At 40.5% G+C, this 21206-nt stretch overlaps 1 protein-coding gene across 1 annotated transcript in view; it reads left to right on the top strand.

Moving 5' to 3' along the window:
- The first annotated feature begins 421 nt into the window (after nucleotides 1-421).
- HGD (homogentisate 1,2-dioxygenase) overlaps nucleotides 422-21206 on the top strand; it is a 43405-nt gene continuing 22620 nt past the window's right edge. Inside the window, exons 1-4 of the mRNA XM_069475104.1 lie at nucleotides 422-590; nucleotides 5800-5871; nucleotides 6666-6754; nucleotides 10397-10502. Coding sequence (XP_069331205.1) covers nucleotides 576-590; nucleotides 5800-5871; nucleotides 6666-6754; nucleotides 10397-10502 — 282 coding nt within the window. The 5' untranslated portion in view covers nucleotides 422-575. The remainder of the gene's footprint in view (nucleotides 591-5799; nucleotides 5872-6665; nucleotides 6755-10396; nucleotides 10503-21206) is intronic.

The following is a 21206-nucleotide window of genomic DNA, read 5'->3' as shown; positions in this document are numbered from 1 at the left end:
CTCCCAAGAACCTAAGCTCAGTCCTGGGAGGCACCTGCAGAAAGCTATCTGGTCTGGTCTCTGTCTTCAGGCAGCTATGTGTAAACATCTTACCCAGAGTGTAAGTATCTGGGTTTGATAAACTTCTGGGTCGTTTTCTCACTGCTCTCCAGGAGAGTGAGCACTTTTCTCTGTTCCTTCCTGACACTAACTGCCACAGTTCCTTTCCCAGATAGCTTCAAATTCTCCATTTTTTATTAGAAGCCTCATTTTAACTGGAACAAATAATTAGCCAGTCTCTACTTCAGGTGAAGAGGAGCCAGGCCTCTGCAAAGACGTCTAGAAACAACCTGCGTAAAAGCCAAGAGCAAATGTGTAAGCAGTTAAGAAATAAGCTTGCTGGACTTTCTCCCTTTGTGTCAGTTAGGCAATGCTTTGGGCTGGTTTGAGCAACCTGCTGACCAATGAGGCAAAGTGGAGTGGTGAGAACAAAAAACATCTAGAGAGCGGTTCGAAGGAGAAATAGAAATATTTTGGCTTCATACTCTCTCTGGACCTGGGTTTCCTGAACTCAACACACCTGCAGCAGAAGGAAAATGGCTGAGTTCAAGGTAAGGAACCATCTGGCAAGTTCACTGTGACTTCTTCAGCCAGAATTTGTGGAAGCTTCTGAGAACTCCAGGGTGTCGAGGTTGGAAAAGACTTGGAGAAGCCCTGGTCCAAAGGCCTGTGTTCAGAAACTGCACTGTGGTGTCTGTGGGCATGGCTGGGGCTGAGGGACAAGGGAATGGTGATAAAGGAAAAAGATGAAGCTCTTATTGGTCATCTCTTGCCTTGGTTCATTTCAAATATTGTCTTGGAAATCTGTAGACATAGTAAGGGCTCCCCTTTACCAGGGACACACTTTTCACTATGTCTCTTTCCCATTCCTTACTCTGTTGATATCTTCCTGTTGCTGCTTCCAGCGGACCAATTAGGTATGCTTAACCTACTATTTTGTGGTTCAGAATCAGCCCTTGGCCAGCAGAAGCCCTAACACCTCCTTTAGGAAATAATTCCTTCTTTTTATTTAATGTGCAATTGAAAAGTATGTGTGGCTTATGTGCTATTAGATGCAATCCTCAAAATAAATTTGGGACATAGACATTCTTGTTCTATATGACCAGTTAGGAAGGTAAAGCTCAGACTAAGTGACTTGCTCAAGGTTACTGCTGATAACTAATGGGGACTGGATTAGAACCTGGGTTTTTCTGAATCCAAAGCCCGGTCTCAAAAAGAAGCTTCAGTGGCTCCTATTAGTCTGGAGTCTTAAGGTCAGGGAAAAAGAGTGTAACCTCAGTATCTAAAACTGTGCCTAGTGCCCTGCCCAGGCTTGCATCAGTGCCCAACACATGCATGTGCACCTGAATAGAACTGCCCAGAACCTTGGCTCAAGCCAGGTGGGCCAGACCTTCCCCCAGGCTTCTACCCAGAATGCAGGGTTTGAGCCTTGCCCTAATCCCCATTATGTCCTGATGCTGAATTTGAAGACCCAAACATCTCTCTAATTGATAGGGATCCTGAAAACACTCAATACCAGAGTAAAAGAGTTTGTTTCTTTATCTTTATGCCTTAGAGTTAACTCTTATGCTTTCACTCAGCAAATATTATGTGCTAGTTCATGATGCTGCAGACTAATATAGGAGAGGAATTGAGTCTGGGCTAGGTAAAGTCAAGAGAAACTTCCAGCAGAAAGTTGTTTCTAAGCTGAGTCTAAAGGGAGAAGTAGTAATTGGCTAAGTGAAGAAGGATGGGGGCCAGAGCAACAGTGAGTGCAAAGGCACAGCACATGCAGAAAGCCTTGCATATTCCAGGATCCAAGAGTGTTTCAACCAAATTTGAGTTGCTGGAGGGACAGCTAAATGGAGAAACCCAGAAGATGGTTGGACACATGGATCTAGATCTTCGGGGAGTGGGCAGGGCTGGGGGAATATATATGGGGGGTCATAATGCCAATGGTAGTAGTTGAAGTCTTAGAAGAGGGAGAGTACGTACAAACTTTGTTTTCTCATGAAAATCATATGAGGAAGTTCAGCAGGAGTTAGAAACATCCTTACCATTTATAAATAAATTATATCTAAAATCCTGTCCTGCTGTAATGTTTAAGCAACTTATTATGCACAGCACCAGCACGCTAATGTAAATTGCATGCAAGTCTTTGTTCTAAATTTCAAAGGCATTCTTCCTAGCCTGCTGTCTAATCTCCACTAGGAAAGGTTAGCTCCAGAGGTCAGGAATTCAAACACAGAAAGCCAGATTGCATCATACTCATTCTAATCAATAAACATTACATAATTGTTAAAAATGTTTCTCATCTTTTATTTCTTTATTTTAATGGATATGTCAACACAAATCCTCAAATGAAATCACATTTATACAAAAGCACAGCTTTTGAAGAAAATTCAAAAGATAAAATTAAATTTAAAATGGAATATACTCTATATTTTTTAGTAAGTTGCTTCACTTCTCCAAGCATTGGTTTTCTTGTTTCTAAAATGAAGAGCTTATTTAACAGGCACACTTTTGAGCCCACCACCAAATTTGATTTGATGGCTCTGGGTCTGTATTTAACAAGCTTCCAGAGAGATTCCAATGATTAGTCAGAGACTCAACCCACTCGTCTACATAATTAATTTCCTGTTGCTGCTGTAATAAATTGCTATGAATTTATTAGCTTAAAAAAACAAATTTATTCTTTTACAGTTCTGGAGGTCAGAAGTTTGAAATTAGTTTCACTAGTCAAGGTGTCAGTGTAGCTCGTTCCTTTTGGAAACTCTAGGGGAAATGTGCTTCCTGCCTTTTCCAGCTTTTAAAGGTTGCCTGCATCCCTTGGCTCGTGGCCCCTTCCTCCATCTTCAAAGTGCACAGTTTGAATCTCTGCTTCTGTCATCACATAACCTTTTCCTCTTTTGTGGTCCAATTTCTCTCTATCTCCCTCTTATAAGGACACTTCTGATTACATTTAGGGTAAACCCAAGTAATCAGGATATTTCCTCATCCAACATCCTTAACTTAATCACATCAAAAGCCTCTTTTGCTACATAAGGTAATACTCACAGGTTCCAGGGATTAAGACATAGATATCTTTCAAGGTCATTATTCAGCCTACTGCAATAATCTTCAAATTCCCCTAACGATCTATAGTCTATGTTTCCATCAAGATGAACTGGAAATACTGGACTTTATTTTACAGGAAAAAAAAGGCAGCAGTAGTTTCCATCTCTACCCTGACTTTCCTCTTTCCTTCATGCCCAGTAAAAGGAAGTGAGGTGCACCATCTGCTCGTCCCATCAGGTGTTACCTAGAATTGGAGTCAGGGGAAAGCACCTCATAAAACTACTCTGACAAGCAAATCATATCCTGGGGACCAGGTGAGAATTAAAAAGCTGTATACCCTTAAGCTGCCAAAGAACTGATGGTACTGAAGTCACATGGAGCTGAGTAATTTATTCTTTCATTTAGAAAGTATGCATATAATTCTCTTGGAAAGAAATGAAGTCATATTTTTATGTGGGTTCAAATTATTCAGAAATCTGAACTGAAGAAATATACAAACATACTTGCTTAACGTTAGATTTTTTAATTTTATTTTTGTATAAGACATATATTTACATAGTCATTGAACCAGCTGGAATCAAAAGCTTGGATTTTCACAGCTGATAAAAGCAGAGTTCAGATTCTGTCCTTGAGCTCAAAGCCTGGAGAAAGCAGTTGCAGAATGCTGCTTCTTCAATTCAGATGCCTTTGGCATTGAGGGACATGGCATTTTAAAGCTCTAATAAACTCATCTGTAATTTTTCTCTTGGAGGGTTAAAAAAGTTAACTGATTTGAGCATGACTCAGCAGTTTCCACCCCTCTCTTTAGCCAATGCACTGCAGCTAAGATTGAGAAATGGATTCAGAACTCACACCTCTGGGTGCTTGGGTGGCTCCCTTCCAAACTACCAGCTGTACTTTCTACTTTTTTTTTTTTTTTTCTATTTTTTAAAGCAGAGTCTGAATCAACTGTTTCAGAATCACATGCACCAACTCTCTTTTTCCCTGTTCCAAACACACATATAACCCTGGACTCTGTTCAGAGGCCAGCAGTTACAAAGAACAGGGAAGGTTAATAAGTAAATCCACCCATGCCAGCCAGAAACCTCAGCTGCACTCAACCTTCCTTCCTCCCTTGCAGAGAGAAACAATGCTGCAGAGGAACAAAGTGAAGGCACTGTAATACTCAGTGGCTTCAGCCACAGGCTGGTCTAAAATTCCATTTCACAGAATTGAGGATAATTTGGGTTTATTACCAATTCTCAGCAGCTCAAATTCAATCCTGTAGATGATGAGCATGAGGTTCATTTTGAGAGAAGAAAATTGCATTCAGTGGAGAATCAGAATGCTGGATGGTCTCTGCTATTTCCTCAAAGATATCATTCCAAACTACATGCTGCTGCTAACAAATCTGTATATAAGTTGCTGTTTTTTATGATGACAAATTTTCAAATATATAAAAATTGTGACTAAAGGCAAAAAGAATAATTTCACTTCCATTTCTTTCTAGGTCATAACATTTCACATTTGATATTTCTTCCAAATATAGAGCTGTTGGCCTGATCATCGCTCACACACCCAGGCATGTTACATCTCCATGCCTTCGAGAACTCTGGAGGGCCTCCCCTCCACCCACACCCATCCTTCTTATATCTTTTAAGGAGATGTGCTCAGATGGTGGCATTTCACTCACTGAGCAAGACTGCACTCTCATTATGCTGGGCTGAAATCAATTGGTATTTAAGTTAGAGCACAGGGGGTGCTAACCCCACTTAGAGCAGCATACGTAACACCCACATTAGAACTGGCTTTAAGTGAAAAACTAAATCAATTAACAGATATCTATTGAATACCTTCTATGAGCCAAGACTGCCATAGTCCCAGCCATCATGGAATTTATAGGCTAGCGAAGAAGCCAGACAGTGAACAAAAACTCAGCTGTGTTAAGCATTACAAAAGTAAGTTTCAGTGGTTCCCCATAATTTACCTTGTTGAGAAACTCCTTAACTTTTTTACTCTGGATATAAAGTTAAGAGGTGGCAATCAGAGTAGTCTCCATTGTGCCATGGTGAAAAGATTCTGGGCTGGCACTTCTGAAAGCCACCTGTATCACCAAACTTCATTTTCATATAGTCACACAAATAATCAATCAATCAATCAACACATATATATGCTCCATAGAAGAGCCAGGCAATGTAGGGTCTTGCCTATAGCAAGGGGAGTTTGAAGAGCTTTCTATCAAGGGTTTTGCTGTCAGGGTGGATCCATACACTTCTTCCCAGTTGCTTTTTTTTTTTTTTCCAGAGTATGGAAGGGATATAGAGCCCCAAGCTCAGGGAGGTTGCAAACTTGGCCCTCCAGCAAGATACTCAATCTGGAGTTGAGGTGATGCCTGTGCTATATCCCCTGTCAGGAATCCCAGAAGGAAGCAAAATTAAAGAACCTGCTCTTAGGTTGGGATGATTAAACACAAGCCCACAAATCAGTCAAGTATAGCTAAGGGTGACAAGTCTATGCAACATCTAGTATTCTTCTTGTGATTAATTGGAAGTCTTTAAAATTCACAGAAAGCATATTGTCTTTCCTAAATGGTTCACATGTGAAGATACAGCAAAGACATTATATATGAAACTTTATACACAAACATATGTCTATATAGAAATTCTTACCTTTGTAGAATGCCAGTGTTGCGAAATGCTCTTTAAATCCAGTTAATGGTGGCATCTGTGTCTTTGTCACATGCAGTACATTTCTGGATTTGGGAACGAATGTGCTTCAGAGGACCCTCGCTGCCCAGGTTCCCTGCCAGAAGGACAGGTAAGAGTGAGTACAATGATTGGAGAGCTCTGAATCCTATGCCTGGGTGACTAGCCTTCAGGCCACAGTGCCTCCACCCACCTAGGCTCTTCTAATCTAGCCTGGGAACTGTCTAGGAGCTTCATGAGTCATGAGGGCAACAGGGATATGGGGCAATGATAACACAAAGGTTAAAATTGGATTGGTAGTTACCTATGGCGAAGCACCCAACCCAAATTAGATTAACTAGGACTTCCAGGAGGATCCTCAAAGTCCAGGGTTAAGGGAACTTCCTCGTAGTTTCCTTAAACAGCATAAGATATGACAATGATGATAAAATAATAAGGTACTTTAAAAATATATGCACTAAGATGTTCACACTAGTGTTGGTCACAATAGCAAAAATACGGCAAACAGAAATTTTCTTAAAATTTCTTGAAGAGCATTTCAAGACATAAAAAATGCTCATGATACAGTGTTTCCTTAAAAAAAGAAAAAAAGGCCTGATTATTACATGATTACATGTATCATAGGATACTCATTTCAGAGGAGAAGAATGGAAGGAAAACACCAACATGTTATGATAATGGGTGATACCATATATTTTATAAATTTTCTACAATAAGCATATATTGTGTAATCAGGAGAAAAGTCATATTAAAAAGTTATTACGAGAAGTATGTATGGGTGGGAAATGGTCATGTGCAGTAGCCCAGAGCATCCCCATCCAGGGCAGGGTTCTCCTACTGAGTTGGTTGGTGGGAAGGTGAGATGCTTTCTGGATTAGAATGATATTATTGCCTGCTTTGTTTCAGAATAATCCTCAGGTCTGCCCCTACAATCTTTATGCTGAACAGCTCTCAGGATCGGCTTTTACTTGTCCACGGAGCACCAATAAGAGAAGGTACAAGGATTAGATGAATTCTGATCTGTGGGAAGGGAGCTGGTAGCTCTGACCAGGAGCTCTGACCAGGACTTTGTGCTGCCTCCTGTCTCTGAGCCACAGCCTCCCAGAACTTCCCAAGATTCTGCTTCTTATAGGCTGTGCTCTAGGTCATAGCCAAGGGAGGATGGGCCTCATCCCTAGCTAGAATCAAGTGGCTGGTGGAAGAAGATGAGGGAACAGCTGCACAGAGCCTGGAAAACACATGACCAGGTCCATTTACCAATTCTCACCTGTACTCAGAAGGAAATGTTCCTAACAGTCTGCCCTTCCTGTAAAGATTGTCCAGTGAGTTTGGGTTTTTGGTTTGCCTGTTTTGTTTTGTTTTATAATGATTAAGTCACAATTATGGAAGATTCGGAGCAAGATCTTCCTCAACTGACTAGAAGTGTTATGTCCTTTGCATGAAAATGTTAGCTAATCCAAACTTGGGTAGTTGAAAGGTCACGTATTATATCCCCTTGTGGTTTGAATTAATAAAGTTTTAACTCTGGGATTTGCCTTTGCTGGAAACCAGCATATTCATTAACACAGTATGTCATGTTCCATGTTAGCGCTAATCCTACAAGCCAGGTCAATAAACTCGCTCCCTTGATTAACTCCTATGGGGCAGGTTGGATGTAGTAGGTGTTGTGGCTTCAGGAGGCCGTAAGTGTTGTGATTTAAATAAATAGTATATAATTGCAGGGATTTCAAGCTAAGGCATTTCTGAAGAGGGATGCTGATGAGATTGGAGATTTGGGGAAGAGGGCAGGTGGTCTTGTACTGCTTAGCAGGAGGGCCTGAGTTTATCTCCACAGGGTCCTCCTGAGAAACAAATGAGATAGTGGCTATGAAAGTATAATGGACCGCGCAAATAATAAAGATTACTTGCCTTAGTGGTTAATCATGCCTACTCTGGAGTCAGGCCCCTGAGTTTAAATCCTAATCCTTCTTTTCCAGCTGTGTGGCCTTGGGCAAATCATCTACCTTCTCAGAACCTCTAGTTCTTCATTTGTAAAATAGAAATAATTATAGTACCTACCTCACAGTTGTGGTTAAGATGAAAGGAAAGGATCTGTATAAAGTGCTTAGAACATTGCCAGGCACATGGTTAGTTAGTGCCCAATTAATATTAGTTATTATTATAATCATCATCCTTAATTATTGCCACCATAGCAGAATTTCTGCCTCGATTCCAAGGTATCCCTAGGAGGTTGTCAGAGAGCTGAACATGACATATGGCAGGTGCTATGTTACAATGTCAGTATCAGTATTGCTTTTCTCTCAATAGATATGCACGTGAAGGATGGAAGAAAAGATAAAGTTTTCCATACATGCCAAAAATCAGGGGTTAATTTTATTGCTATTCAATCATCTCTCTCCCTGCAAGCCCAAATAGACAGGGTCAGGTAAGCACACAGACAATTCCTGTCCACTCTAATTTATGACAGACTGGCCTCCATGACTATGTTCTTGACTTTATGGCCCATTCCCTAACAGGCCACCTGGTCTCCGGATTCTGCTGCCTGTCCCCATTATTCAGCAATATCTTCAGCCAGCAGGAGCTGAGCTCTGTTCCAGGAGGCTGAAAAGGAGCTGTTGGCATTTCATTAAGAAGCTGGCATTGTTCCCTGAATCAGAATTAAGTCTCTGTCCAGGGCAATGTAGTGCTGCCTGGGGAGTTTTAGAAACTCAGCTAAAAAATAAGGGACACTCGGTATGGCTCACCCATCTGTTTAGAACTCTCCAAAGGTATCCACAGAATTTTGTGAAAATGCTCAAAATCTCCAGTGGGGAGATGGGCCTAGCCCCATCCATAGGTGGGCCAGCCTTAAATTCTTACTTGCTACTCATTTAAACCACAGAGTGCAGGGCCACCACAAAACTATTAGAGATTCTATCAGGGATTAATTTTTATCAGATTAGTTAGCTGTTTCCTTGGGTCCTGGGAAGGCAAGAATCAGGACAGAGAATGTGGAAAATGTGGACCATGATTAAAAACCCAGATGATTAAAGGAAGATAATTCAATAAATATCTAATAGGTGAGCACCTACCATGTGCCAGGCATTTTAGGTACACGAACTCTTCTCACAATCCTACAGGGTAAGGATGAAGAATATAGAATCCAGAAAGTTTAATAACTTGTCCAGGATTGCACAGCTAGTTCTAAAATAATGCACACATGCTCTCAACCCCATAAATGACTAGGAGCTGGAGAGGCTTAGTAAGTTCAAGGTTTGAGGTCACATCAAGCGCTAGAGGAATCAAATGGAAACAGAATAAATCTAGCTGATTTATTCCCCAAATGTCTCAGTGTTGGGCCAGGCCAACTCCATCCCCTGAGGTAGACTGTCCTTGGGCTCAAAGGACCAGAGCCTATTAATGCAGGTCTGGTCTTCCATGGTCAGAAGTAGGGTTCCTCTTCCTTCTATACCCTGTCTGAAAGGACGTGGGTCCCTCTCAGGGAGTTTCAGTGTCCCTCTCAACTTCTGGAAGGTTCCCTTCCTGGTGTCTTTCAGAATTTCTTATCAGAGTCGTCTTCTCTTCCTGGTGCCTGAGATCTGGGCCTGGCAGAAAGATCTTTGGCTCAGGCCTTGACGTGCACAGATAGTAAAACTTAAAAAAGAAAAACAAAGCTATAAAATGTACTATAATAAAACATGGACATATACTCTTCTTGTTGGACTATAGAAGAATTAATCTTCTAAACCCCTTACAAATTAATACCAAAAAGATGAATAGACCGCAATAGAAAACAGTAAAGTACTTGTACAAGTAATTCATAGAAAACTTACAAAGGGCCAATAAGCAAATGAACAGATTCTCAACCTTACAATAAAGGAAATAAAAAATAAAATGAGATGCTATTTTTCATCTATAAGACTACAATTATTAATACCCCAGATTTGTGAAGATGTAGGTGACAAGGCACTCTCACACATTATTATTATGAGAGTAAAGTGGTACAATGATTTGGCAATTTTACTTATATATGGGTTGGAGATATCTGAAAGAATGTGTAAGAAAATCATTAAGCTCTGATGCCTCTGAGGAATGCCTTGGTTGAAATTGGAGAGGGAGCCATTTACCTTTCAGGACTTTTGTAATTACATGAATTATTTTTAGCATTGACATGTATTATTTTTATAATTTTAAGGGAGAAATTTGATTTCTATTTCAAAAAAATAACAAAGATACCACTAATATTCTCTCAATCCATGTAGGATTCATAGTCCCTCCAGAGCAAGGATTAGCATCCTATGATGTATATAAGCTAATGTTTTCTGTGGATTTCCTGCACAGGTATGCCTCAAGGTACTCTCTCTTCCTTTGTAGTTGTTGGGAAAGACAATTCTTCATTTTTTGGCAGCAAGGGAATAACCAATAACCAGAGTCCATCTGAAATGTGATGGGTGAAGTGAAAAGGTGAGAAGAGGCCAGGGCTCTGAGCAGCAGATGGCTATTAAAAAGTGATCCTATGTCATTGCTTCTCACATTAAAGCCCACAGATCGTTGTTGACTTGCATATCTTCCTGATAGTACTACCTGGGCCAGACTGGGTAACACTGGGAACATTACTCTAAGGCTTGTGTATCTTGTGTGCTCTTGTTTCCCCATAGCTGGCTGTATAGGATTCTACCTTCAGTTTCTCACAAGCCCTTTGAATCCATTGACCAAGGCCATGTCACTCACAACTGGGATGAAGTTGATCCTGATCCTAACCAGGTAACCTGGGCCTGTGAATTGGAGCATACCGTATACCCAAAGCCTCAAACAGAAATACTTAAATCAGGCCATGGTCTTTGGAAAAATTAGCTTTTGAAAATAAATGCTAGGGCCGGGCGCGGTGGCTCACGCCTGTAATCCTAGCACTCTGGGAGGCCGAGGCGGGCGGATCGTTTGAGCTCGGGAGTTCGACACCAGCCTGAGCAAGAGCGAGACCCCGTCTCTACTAAAAATAGAAAGAAATTAGCTGGACAACTGAAAACATATAGAAAACATTAGCCGGGCATGGTGACACATTCCTGTAGTCCCACCTACTCGGGAGGCTGAGGAAGAAGGATCACTTGAGCCCAGGAGTTTGAGGTTGCTGTGAGCTAGGCTGACGCCACAGCACTCTAGTCTGGGCAACAGAGTGACACTCTGTCTCAAAAAAAAAAAAAAAGAAATGCTAAAGTGTGTCTGGTTTCTGCTCAAAGTTGAGAGGAAATCTTGGAATTGATTATGTATGTATGTGTGTGCGTGTGTATGTGTATAAGCTTGTATCTTCTAGCCTAATGGCGTGTAGATAGGCACAGGAATAGTTTAGGCTTAATAGAACTTCCCAGGTAAATTAGATGAGGGGAAATTATATAGGCTGGCTAAAATATATACATGCCCATAGGCAATTTTTTAAATCTACACATACCACTGAATATAGAAAACACATTCAATGCTGACATTTCTGAAGAGGAGTCTCTGAAATTTGGTAGAGGGATTAGAGCCTTATTGTCTGAGCCAAATTCTGTAGTCTACTGTGGTGACAGATTGCTGTCACCTTCTCTTCAGACCTAAGAACTTCCATTCTTTGCCGAAGAGTTCTTTCCTTTTGGTCTAGTGATGAGTGGGCTTTTCCTCTGGGCATCAGTATTATTTCTATACCCCACTTCCAGCAATGAGACAGACCCAATGTTGTAATGGACTGAGCTCTTTTTTTTTTTTTTTTTTTTTTTTACCTTCTGAGAACCCCAGTGTTATTGCCTTTGTCCCTGTGTTTAGGTGTATGTCACTGATAGCTTGTATATAGTGCAGGAAGAAAAACATACCTAGGTTTGCATCCCTGCCCTCTACTTACCAGCAGTGTCCTTGAGCCATGATGTTTCAGCTGTCAAATGGGATGATAATAACATCTGCCTTGCAGTGCTGTTGTGCAGATTACAGGAGAGAAGAGGTGTGAATGTGCTTTGCACAGTGCTTGGTAAGTGGTAGGCAAGAACTATGATTCTGATACAGCCATTGTAATATATTCACTTAAAGGCAGTGGTAGTACATGTAAGTCTCAGAATTTATCTTCAGGTAAATTTGTTTCTTCATTTTGTATTATTTTTTATTCTGTAGTCCTCATCTGTCCCATCTCTCTCTCTCTCTCTTGTCCCTCTCATCTCTCGCCACAGCCCAAGGAAATCTCCTGCTTCCCTTTGTTTACCAAGGCATTTTGTGTATACCTGCAAATCTCCCTCTCCCAAATGCTTGGACTTTTTGTAAAACCAAAAACCATAAGAATTCATAGTCACCTTTGGTTTCCTGCCAGTTCTATCTCTTCCCTTTATTGTGGAAATCTTAGAGAACTAAGTATCTGCTTGAATGCTACCCACCCCTCTCCAACAGGGACAGAAAAGGAGGCATTTAGGGAGAAAAATATGAATTAGCATTTAAAATATTATCTACCTCACAGCGATTTGAAACTAAGATACTTTGTCTAAATAACTAACCCTGAAACTTGTATGAAGTTTAATGCGTGAAGGTCCCGGTTCCCCACTGGCCTATATATTGCCTTTGAGCATATGGGGAAAAGGAAGACCCTGTTTAACCCTCCACCCCTCAGACTCGTCTCCACGCAAAGGGACAGAAGGCCAGGCTTTCAGATCCTGCCCCTGTTCCGCCTTGTGCAGGTCACAACCTGTACAACCAACCTGGGGACCCTGATTTCACCTCATTCTTGAGTCTCACCTGGGCTCCTAACCCATCCCATTTTATCACCTGCTCTCTCTCTCTCTCTCACTCTGAGGCTAGGAATGCACCTGGCAGACCATCCTCACTTACCCATTTATCTCACTCATTTAACCATTTCCTCCTCACTCATCTCTTAAAGGGCCATAAAGTCTTGACTCCTAAATGTGTTACATCTCAAATTCTCTCTGAAAATGATAATGGCCATACTCATTTGTTTTTATTAATAAAAAGACCTGACTGCTTGATAACAGAGCTCCATCTCCCATTAGAAAATATAAAAGATGAATACTTACCGGTCGGTCACGGTGGCTCAAGCCTGTAATCCCAGCACTCTGGGAGACTGAGGCGGGAGAATCGCTCAAGGTCAGGAGTTCGAGACCAGCCTGAGCAAGAGTAAGACCCCGTCTCTACTAAAAATAGAAAGAAATTATCTGGCCAACTAAAATGTATTTATATAGAAAAACATTAGCTGGGCATGGTGGCGAATGCCTGTAATCCCAGCTACTCAGGAGGCTGAGGCAATAGGATTGCTTGAGCCCAGGAGTTTGAGGTTGCTGTGAGCAAGGCTGATGCCACGGCACTCACTCTAGCCCGGGCAACAAAGCGAGACTCTGTCTCAAAAAAAAAAAAGGATGAATACTTACCTTTTGTAGGATTCCTGTCAGGCTAAATGCCAATTAAATATTTATTATATATTAGTTTTGGAAGGTGGAGAAGATATTTGGACCACAATATCCCTTCTAATTCTTTTCTTCAGATGGCACAGGGAATCTTCAATTATGTTCCTGATAGTTCTTTCAAGTAGAACCAAATCTTATATCATACAAAAAAAAAAAAGGGTGATTGTAAAATCAGCATGTAAGACAAAAATTAAACATAAATAAAATTATCTCTGAGAATCACCCATGAAGTATAGGATATATGTTTCGTGTGTGCTACCCCATATGGTAATTATGTATATGAAATTTGAGAACCGTTGAGCTAGACTAAATGAAGCCTTACAAGAAAAATCCATAGGCATATTTGGGGAATTTAAATCATGTGGCCTTCAAGATAACAATCAAATCACTAGTGGTTAACACATTGACTGCCATACTAGGAAAAAAATATCCTTGGGGCCACAATATTTTATTATGAAATAGAATAAAAACTTCAAAAACAAAATGATCCTTTCTAATTTAATGAAAAATTTAAATTTTTTTGTTGTTTTCTGTGTGTAACTTATATGCAACTTGAAAAATAGTTCAGGCGGCTCCCAAGGTAAAGAGATGTGTGAACTCTACATATGCTTCACAAGGCCCCAGGCTCAAAACTCGTGGGCATTAAATACATATCACATGGCAGTTAATGTGTGAACAGGGCAGGCTAGGGAGTTGCACATGGCTTCCTGCTTACAACAGTTGTCTAAGCCTCTGAATCTTATTACATCTTCATAGATTTGTTTGTGGTTGTGTGAAAAACAGTGGAGCCATACTTCTTTTATATAATTTTTATTTGGGGTGGAGGGTTAGGTTTTTAAAGCTAACCTTTAAGGAAAATATATGATGTGACTTTACTGTGAGTATGATATATGGTCAGTAATATACTTTTATTATATATCATTATTTCCATGACTACTATTGCTACATTTTATTTAGCATGAATACGCCCCTTCATAAAGATTGTTTTGGGATACAGGTGGCATATACATGAAAGCTAACCCTGTTCTAATAGAATTTTTCTAGTTTTGTCTTTTTGAGGGGGGTGGGAGCAGAGTCTCACTCTATTGCGCCAGCTAGAGTACAGTGGCACCATCATAGCTCACTGCACCCTCAAACTCCTGGGCTGAAGTGATCCTCCTGCCTCAGCCTCCCAAGTAGCTGGGACCACAGGTGCATGCCACCATGCCTGGCTAATTTTTCTTTCTTTTCTTTTCTTTTTTTTTTTCTTTTTTTTTTTTTTTGTAGAGATGGGGTTTTGCTCTTGCTCAGGCTGGTCTCAAACTCCTAACCTCAAGCAATCCTCACACCTTTTCCTCCCAGAGTGCTAGGATTATAGGCGTGAGCCTCTGTACCCAGCCTAGTTTTGTCTTGTTATACAAGTAACATATACTTATAAAAACTCAAATGCTATAGAAATTAATAAAGTAGAAAATGGAAGTCTTCCATTATAGGTGAGAGTCAAATATATAAATTATGCATATTGGGCCAGGTACCTGTAATCCCAGCACTTTGGGAGGCCAAGGCAGGAGGATTGCCTGAGGCCAGGAGTTTGAGACCAGCCTGAGAAACATAGTGAGACATTTCTACAAAAAATTTTAAAATTAGCCAGGTGTGGTGGTGCACACCTATAGTCCCGGCTACTCTGGAGGCTGAGGCAGGAGGATGGCTTGAGCCAGGAGTTTGAAGTTGCAGTGAGTTATTATGACATCACTGAACTCTATCTTGGGCAACAGAACTAGACCTTGTCTCAAAAATAAAATGAAATAAAATAAAATAAACTATACATGTTAATTCTTTATTTTATAAGTAGTTAAGCATTTTGACCAGGAAGTCTGAGGCAACCAGACTAAAAAGTTTGAGTAAATAGAGGCATCAAAATAGCTCTATGAGAAGTTTCTGCTTGCTTTCTAGTAGACTCTCAATCCATATTTGTTCCCCTCTTCCCGCCTTTCTCATTCTAACCTTGCTTTGCATTTGTCCTTGAACTTGTTACCTTTCTCCTGTTCTGAATTCCATATGGTAGCCACCAAATGAATTTCTTCTCCAGTACCTCTCCTGCTCATTTGAAGCCCTGTGTTCACACACACTGGAAGAGATGTACCTCAGAACTCGGTAGTGCCTTTGTGAACACCAGCTCCATCAAGGTGGAGGTTTATCATCCTCCTGACCTGTGACCTTTGTCATCTACCAACTGCTCCCCTTGCCCTGATACACACACCGTGGCTGTTCTTGCAGTCTATCCTTTTGTCTTTTCATTTACACCTTCTTGACAAGTTAATATCTCTTTCCAATTTTATGCTTCATTAATCAACTACAGCATTCTGCATTTATCACTTCCCTCCTCATAACGTCTTTCAAATATGTACTCAAGAAAAGCTGAGAAAATTATATTTAGGTACCTATCTGACAGTCCTTCCCAGCGGAAACCTGTATGATAGGTATGTCTTCACCTGTCACAGACTGAATCCAGTATTTCATCAGCTTCTCCAACTATCCACATTAGTCATCTCTGGGAATTTGAACACCTAAAAATTGCCGAATGTTTCTCCAGTCTAACATTAAGTCCAAAGACAGCATCATGGAATATGCTATCATCATTGTCCTCTCCATGGAAGATTGGGGACTATCTCCCCCAAAGCCTTAATTTTCTTTAGTATGTATTTAATCAATCATCCAAAAATTAATGCAAACTTTTTTTGAATGTATTTAAATTCAGCCTGTGGACATAGCAAGTTCAATTCTTTAATCTCACATAAGAAGTATACCTAATTTTATCATGTGTCTTCCTTTGATTTCTGAAGCCTCAGAATTTAATGAACATCCAATTTAACCATGATTTTACAGATTTCAACTGGTACTCATGAACAGCATTTCCCTTTAGAGGTCCTTTAAAATTTATTTTTCTTATTACCACATCCCTAACCCCTTGATTGTTGGAAAGTCAGATTCTTGACAACGTTAAAACTCAGCTGAGGATATTACTTTTTGGTTCTCAACCAGTATAATTTGGACCAAGTGAGCAATACCTCAAAGATAAAGATTTCATCTCCAGATATAATCACATTCTAAAGTACTAGAGGTTAAGACTTCAACACGTGAATTTGGGGGAGAAACACAATCCAGCCAATAATACTCTCCTCTACTTCCCTTTCCTTTCCAATATTAGCTAGTGATTCTCATTTTCGTTGGATTCTCTTTGCCTTAGAGATGAAAGGATAGCTGTTATTGATAAGAAATACCTGGTTGGGATAAACCCAGAGGAAGAACACCTTGAGCAACAGAGGATTTTCCTAGCCCACTTTGCTTCTCATTCCTTGTCTCCTGTCTCCTCCCTTCCCCAAAACACACATAGATACACACCTCAGCAGATAAGATTGTTAAGGGACTAGTTTCACCCAACATAACTCCAGCCCAACACTTGGTATAACCTTGTAGGCCACACTGCTGGAAGTTAGGCCACTGCCCTGAGGTTTGGAAGCGATTTTAGGGCTGCCTTCATTGTGGAAACCTCACTTACACCCTATCGTCTGTTTTTTCTTACTCTGACCATCTTCTGTATCTCCCAGAATTAACTTTTTAAAATCTAACAAATATCATGCATTCCCATGACACTCACCTCTCGCAATATGTTTTACAAATCTCTCCCCTAACTTCAAAACTTCTGTTGAATGTTGCCATGTATGTGTCCCAGTTTAACTGGTTTCATACTGAAGCCATCACAGTCTCATCCAAACTATCTTCTCCCTTTGGCTTTTCTAGGCCTGTTACTGACCCAGCCATTTTTTCATACACTCTGGTTTGATTCCTTAGTGTCATCTTTGAGAACTTCTTGTCCTTTTCCCTCTGTATTGAATCAGGTGCTAAGTCCATAGAATGGTGATGCCCCAAATTCTTATGTTACCAGAGAACTTGTTGAAAATGGAGATGCCCCAGCCTCGCTCCCCCACAATTCTAATTCAGTAGGTCAGAGGAGGTGCTCAGGAGTCACTCCAGATGATTCCCAGTCTGGCCCTGGACCACACTTTAAGAAATGCTGCTATAGAGTTTGCATCTAAGATCTCTCTGGTTCTCTCCATCCTTTTCTTAATTCCACCTGGTTAAGAACTCATTTCTTCTTACCTGGACTATTATGATAGCCTCGTAACTGGCCCATGTGTCTTCCCCTCCCTATCCCACACCCTTCTGCCAGACTCAGACTCAGCTTGCTAATTATCATCTCAAAAATCTTTAAATCCCACCATCACCCCTCCCCTCCACTGCCCTGCCAATCCAGTGCAGGCTTCCAAGACAGCAGATCAGGAGCCCTAATTCACTGTCATAGGCTTTCAAACTCTTAACTTCCTTCCATGTCCTCTACCTACCAGTCACACTGGAACCGTCACCATTCCAGGACAACACCTTCAGTTCTCCAGCCGTGGTACTTTATGCTGTTTTATCTACCAGGGATTTCCTCTTCTTCCCTTATAAACATCCATCCTTCCAAATCCCACCCATAATTTAAGACTCATTTTAAACATTTTCTTCATTGAAACCTTTCAATATTTCTCAGAGTATTTGAGAGTAAGATCTATGTCTCCATCATCTTCATCTGCTCTGCAGCATCCAGTACATGCCTTCTTCCAAATAGTAGAATCACAAGTGTTTGTTGAATTTACTCCTTGATGGCTCAGATCCCATCATCCTATAAATAGACTAGATTGCATTCCCCTAAATGCATTCACTGGCATTTGCCAACACTGCAGTGCACACTGCCCTGTTCAGCCCTTTTGGACAGCTTGCTAGCTCTTTTTACAGTGCATCTCTATCAACTTATATTTCACTCCTTGGAAAGATATTGAAGCTGTCTGCAAACCAGATGATTTCATTGCTTGTATCTCTTATTTTCCATGTATAAGAATGTTAAATAGGCCCTGTGCCAGGACTTATTCCTGAGGGAACATTACTGTTTACATTTCTCCTCCAAAGTCATTTCCACTTATTCATTTCCTTGTTTTCTTATCAGGAGGCATTCACATTTCCAGGGTTCCCTGAGGGAAAGACAATGTCACATCCACCTCCAGCCCCTAGCATAAAATCTGACACACAGAGAGGTTCAATAAATATTGTTTGGATGAATTAATATAAGGGGATTGGACAAGAATTGTTGATCCTGAAGGACCTCAAGCAAGGTTAGTGTCCCAGGAGTCAGACTGGGCCAGGGTGACTCAGCAGTGGAGGAGCAATAAATAAGGGTCAGGTTTGAAGACCAAGTACAAGACCATTAAAAGGAGGCAAAGCTTGGGTTCAGGAGCCAAGAAGGTCAGTAATAGTTTGGGAAGCAGACCAAAGGGCTTGGGGTATAGTTAATATTATAAAAGGGGTAAGGGGAGTGTTGGCATCAGTTCTTGGTAGAGAAAACCATTAGTTTTCTAACTTCTAAAATAGAGATGATATATGATCATAGTATCCTCAGACAGTTGTGAGAATTAAATGTCATCCAACAAATATTTAATGACTGTCCATTATGTTCCATGTTCTATGCTAGGTGCTAGTTAATGAATAGGAAGCCCTTAGCTTTACACTCAAGGGCAAGGGAAAATGGAAATCCAGGTTTCTATCCTTGATGGCTCACCTTTTTTCATAGTGTCATGAAAGACTTGGAAATCTAAATAAGTTACAGTGAATTAGATCCTCTTTACCTGTGCTCTTTCCTATTACCTCGAGGAAATCAAATGAATTAATCAAAGCCCGATTTCTCGCCACACAAATCATGCTACCTTTTTTTCTCAAACTGCTAGATTTTCTGAAGAATTCAATGAGCCATTGTTTTATTTTATTCACCCTTACCTTCCCTAGTCTGGATGAAACTCACTACCACCAATTACCCCTGGTCTATCCCAGCCATAGCTACTGTTAACAATTGCTTATACCTTGTGATCACCACTTCACCTACAAGTTAGTTCAAAATTCTGGGATAGGTGGTACCAATTTCTACCTCTCCTCAGCCAATGTTGTTGAGAGCATCCAATTCATCCAATCTAGTTGAGTCCATGGCAGTTTTGGAGAGAATCTCAGTAAATTGAAGAATCTCAGTGTTGAAAGAGATACTCAGATCATCTAACCCAACTTCCAATTTTCTGACTCAGGAAATACCAAGGCCAATTCTCTAACTCCTTTTCATCTCTGAGGATAAATTTTGAATTTTGATCATTAAATGTTGTCACCAATTCTCTGTCTTCCTCCTTAAATAATCTTAAAGAATTTTTAAATCTACCTTTGGGTACCCTTGAAGATGCTTTTCAAATTCATTTTGATGATCTCATTTCTATTAAGTAGAAGTTTATTTTCCAATGGAATTTGCAGAATGGAGGTGTAAAATATGTGAATCAATGATAGAACTAACAGTATAAATAGACAAATCCACAATTATAATTGGAGACTTCACCCCTCTCTCAACAGTTGAAAGGATGACTTAACAGAAAATCAGAAAGGATATAGAAGTGATGGTTTTGCACATGTATAAAGAGCTGACTTACATTTTGGAAATAATCTTTGGACTTTTAGAAACATTTGTCAGTTTCCTAGCTATTGCCTGAATGTTGTTTTGACTTCCAAAAATCTCACAAATTTGCTTTAGTCTTGTGTTCTTTGAAATATTAGCAGTGTTCTCAGTGCCTTAAATTTAGTCACCCATTCAGTCATTCAACAAATATTTATTAATGCCTCCTATAGTCAAATAATTGCAAATAATTGGGCATTATAATTGATTTCATGGTTTTTGAAATGTTTAACAAGTAAATCCTGTATGGGGGAACTATTTAGCAATAATATAAGGTATGAATAAAATAAACTGTTAAAAAAAGTTGTAGGATTACATTAGTCTAATCGGGCTGCCATAACAAAATACCACAGACTGGTTGACTTAAACAACAGAAATTTATTTTCTTACAGTTCTGGAGACTGGAAGTCCAAGTTCAAGGCATCAGCAGGGTTGGTGTCTGGTGAGGGCTCTCCTTTGGCTTACAGGCAGCCACCTTCTTACTGTGTCCTCACATGGCCTTTCCTCTGAGTGCATGTGGAGAGAGAGTGAGATCTCTTTCTCTTCTCGTAAGGCCACCAGTCCTAACAGATTAGGGTCCCACACTTATGACCTCATTTAACCTTAATTACTCCCTAATGGCCCTATCTCCAAATACAGTCACATTGGAGGTTAGGGCTTCAACATATGAATATGGTGGAAGCACACAATTTAGTCCATAGCAAGGACTAAATCAGTTAACAAGCATCCTTCTTTCAGAAGCTCTTCTCTGAAGAGAATTATGAAATTATAGTTCTCGCCAGCACCCCATGGTTACATGTAAGAGAAAACATGTCTGAGGCCACAGAGTAAATGGGAACAGAGGCAGTAGCAGAAACCAAGTCTTCTGGCTCAGCCCAATGCACCATCCTCTTGGTCTGGCCTTGGATCAAAGAGTTACTGCTCTACAGCATATGGTGAAGATGAGCATCTGGCTTTAGTAGATATTTCTACCCTGCACTCCATGGACTCCTCTTGTTCATCCTCTCCTCAAATTTCCCTCCTGACAATTACCAAAATATCACATCAGAGCTCCTGACCAAAATCTCTTGCCTGAGGATCCAAAGCTGGTTTTCCCTTGTGGGTGCTGGATTTATCAGAACCACCTTGGGTGATTCTTGGGTGATGATTATCTTTCATCATATAGGCCCTATATTACTTGAATATAAACTCTAAATAATCTTCTGCCATCAGGCTCAACAGATAAATGACTCCTCTTCCTATACCATCTCTGTCATTTCATGGGAATTATATTTTGCTTTAGAGAAGGTTCATCAAGGCCATCGCTTCCTCTGGGATGTGGGCCCTATTGAAGGTATGCTCCCTACGTCATTGCGCTGTTGCCTTTCCACCTGCCACCCCAGGCTCACTCTCTCCTCATGACTTGAGGGCTGATGTGCTACAGAAGATCTTGCAATATGACCAGCAGACCTGGTCACCATCAGCCTCTCTAGTTTAGTC

Source organism: Eulemur rufifrons, chromosome 7, assembly GCF_041146395.1.
Source record: "Eulemur rufifrons isolate Redbay chromosome 7, OSU_ERuf_1, whole genome shotgun sequence".
In the NCBI taxonomy this organism is placed as follows: Eukaryota; Metazoa; Chordata; class Mammalia; order Primates; family Lemuridae; genus Eulemur; species Eulemur rufifrons.
The sequence above is the reverse complement of the archived record's forward strand: the minus strand, read 5'-3'. Positions and strand labels throughout refer to the sequence as shown.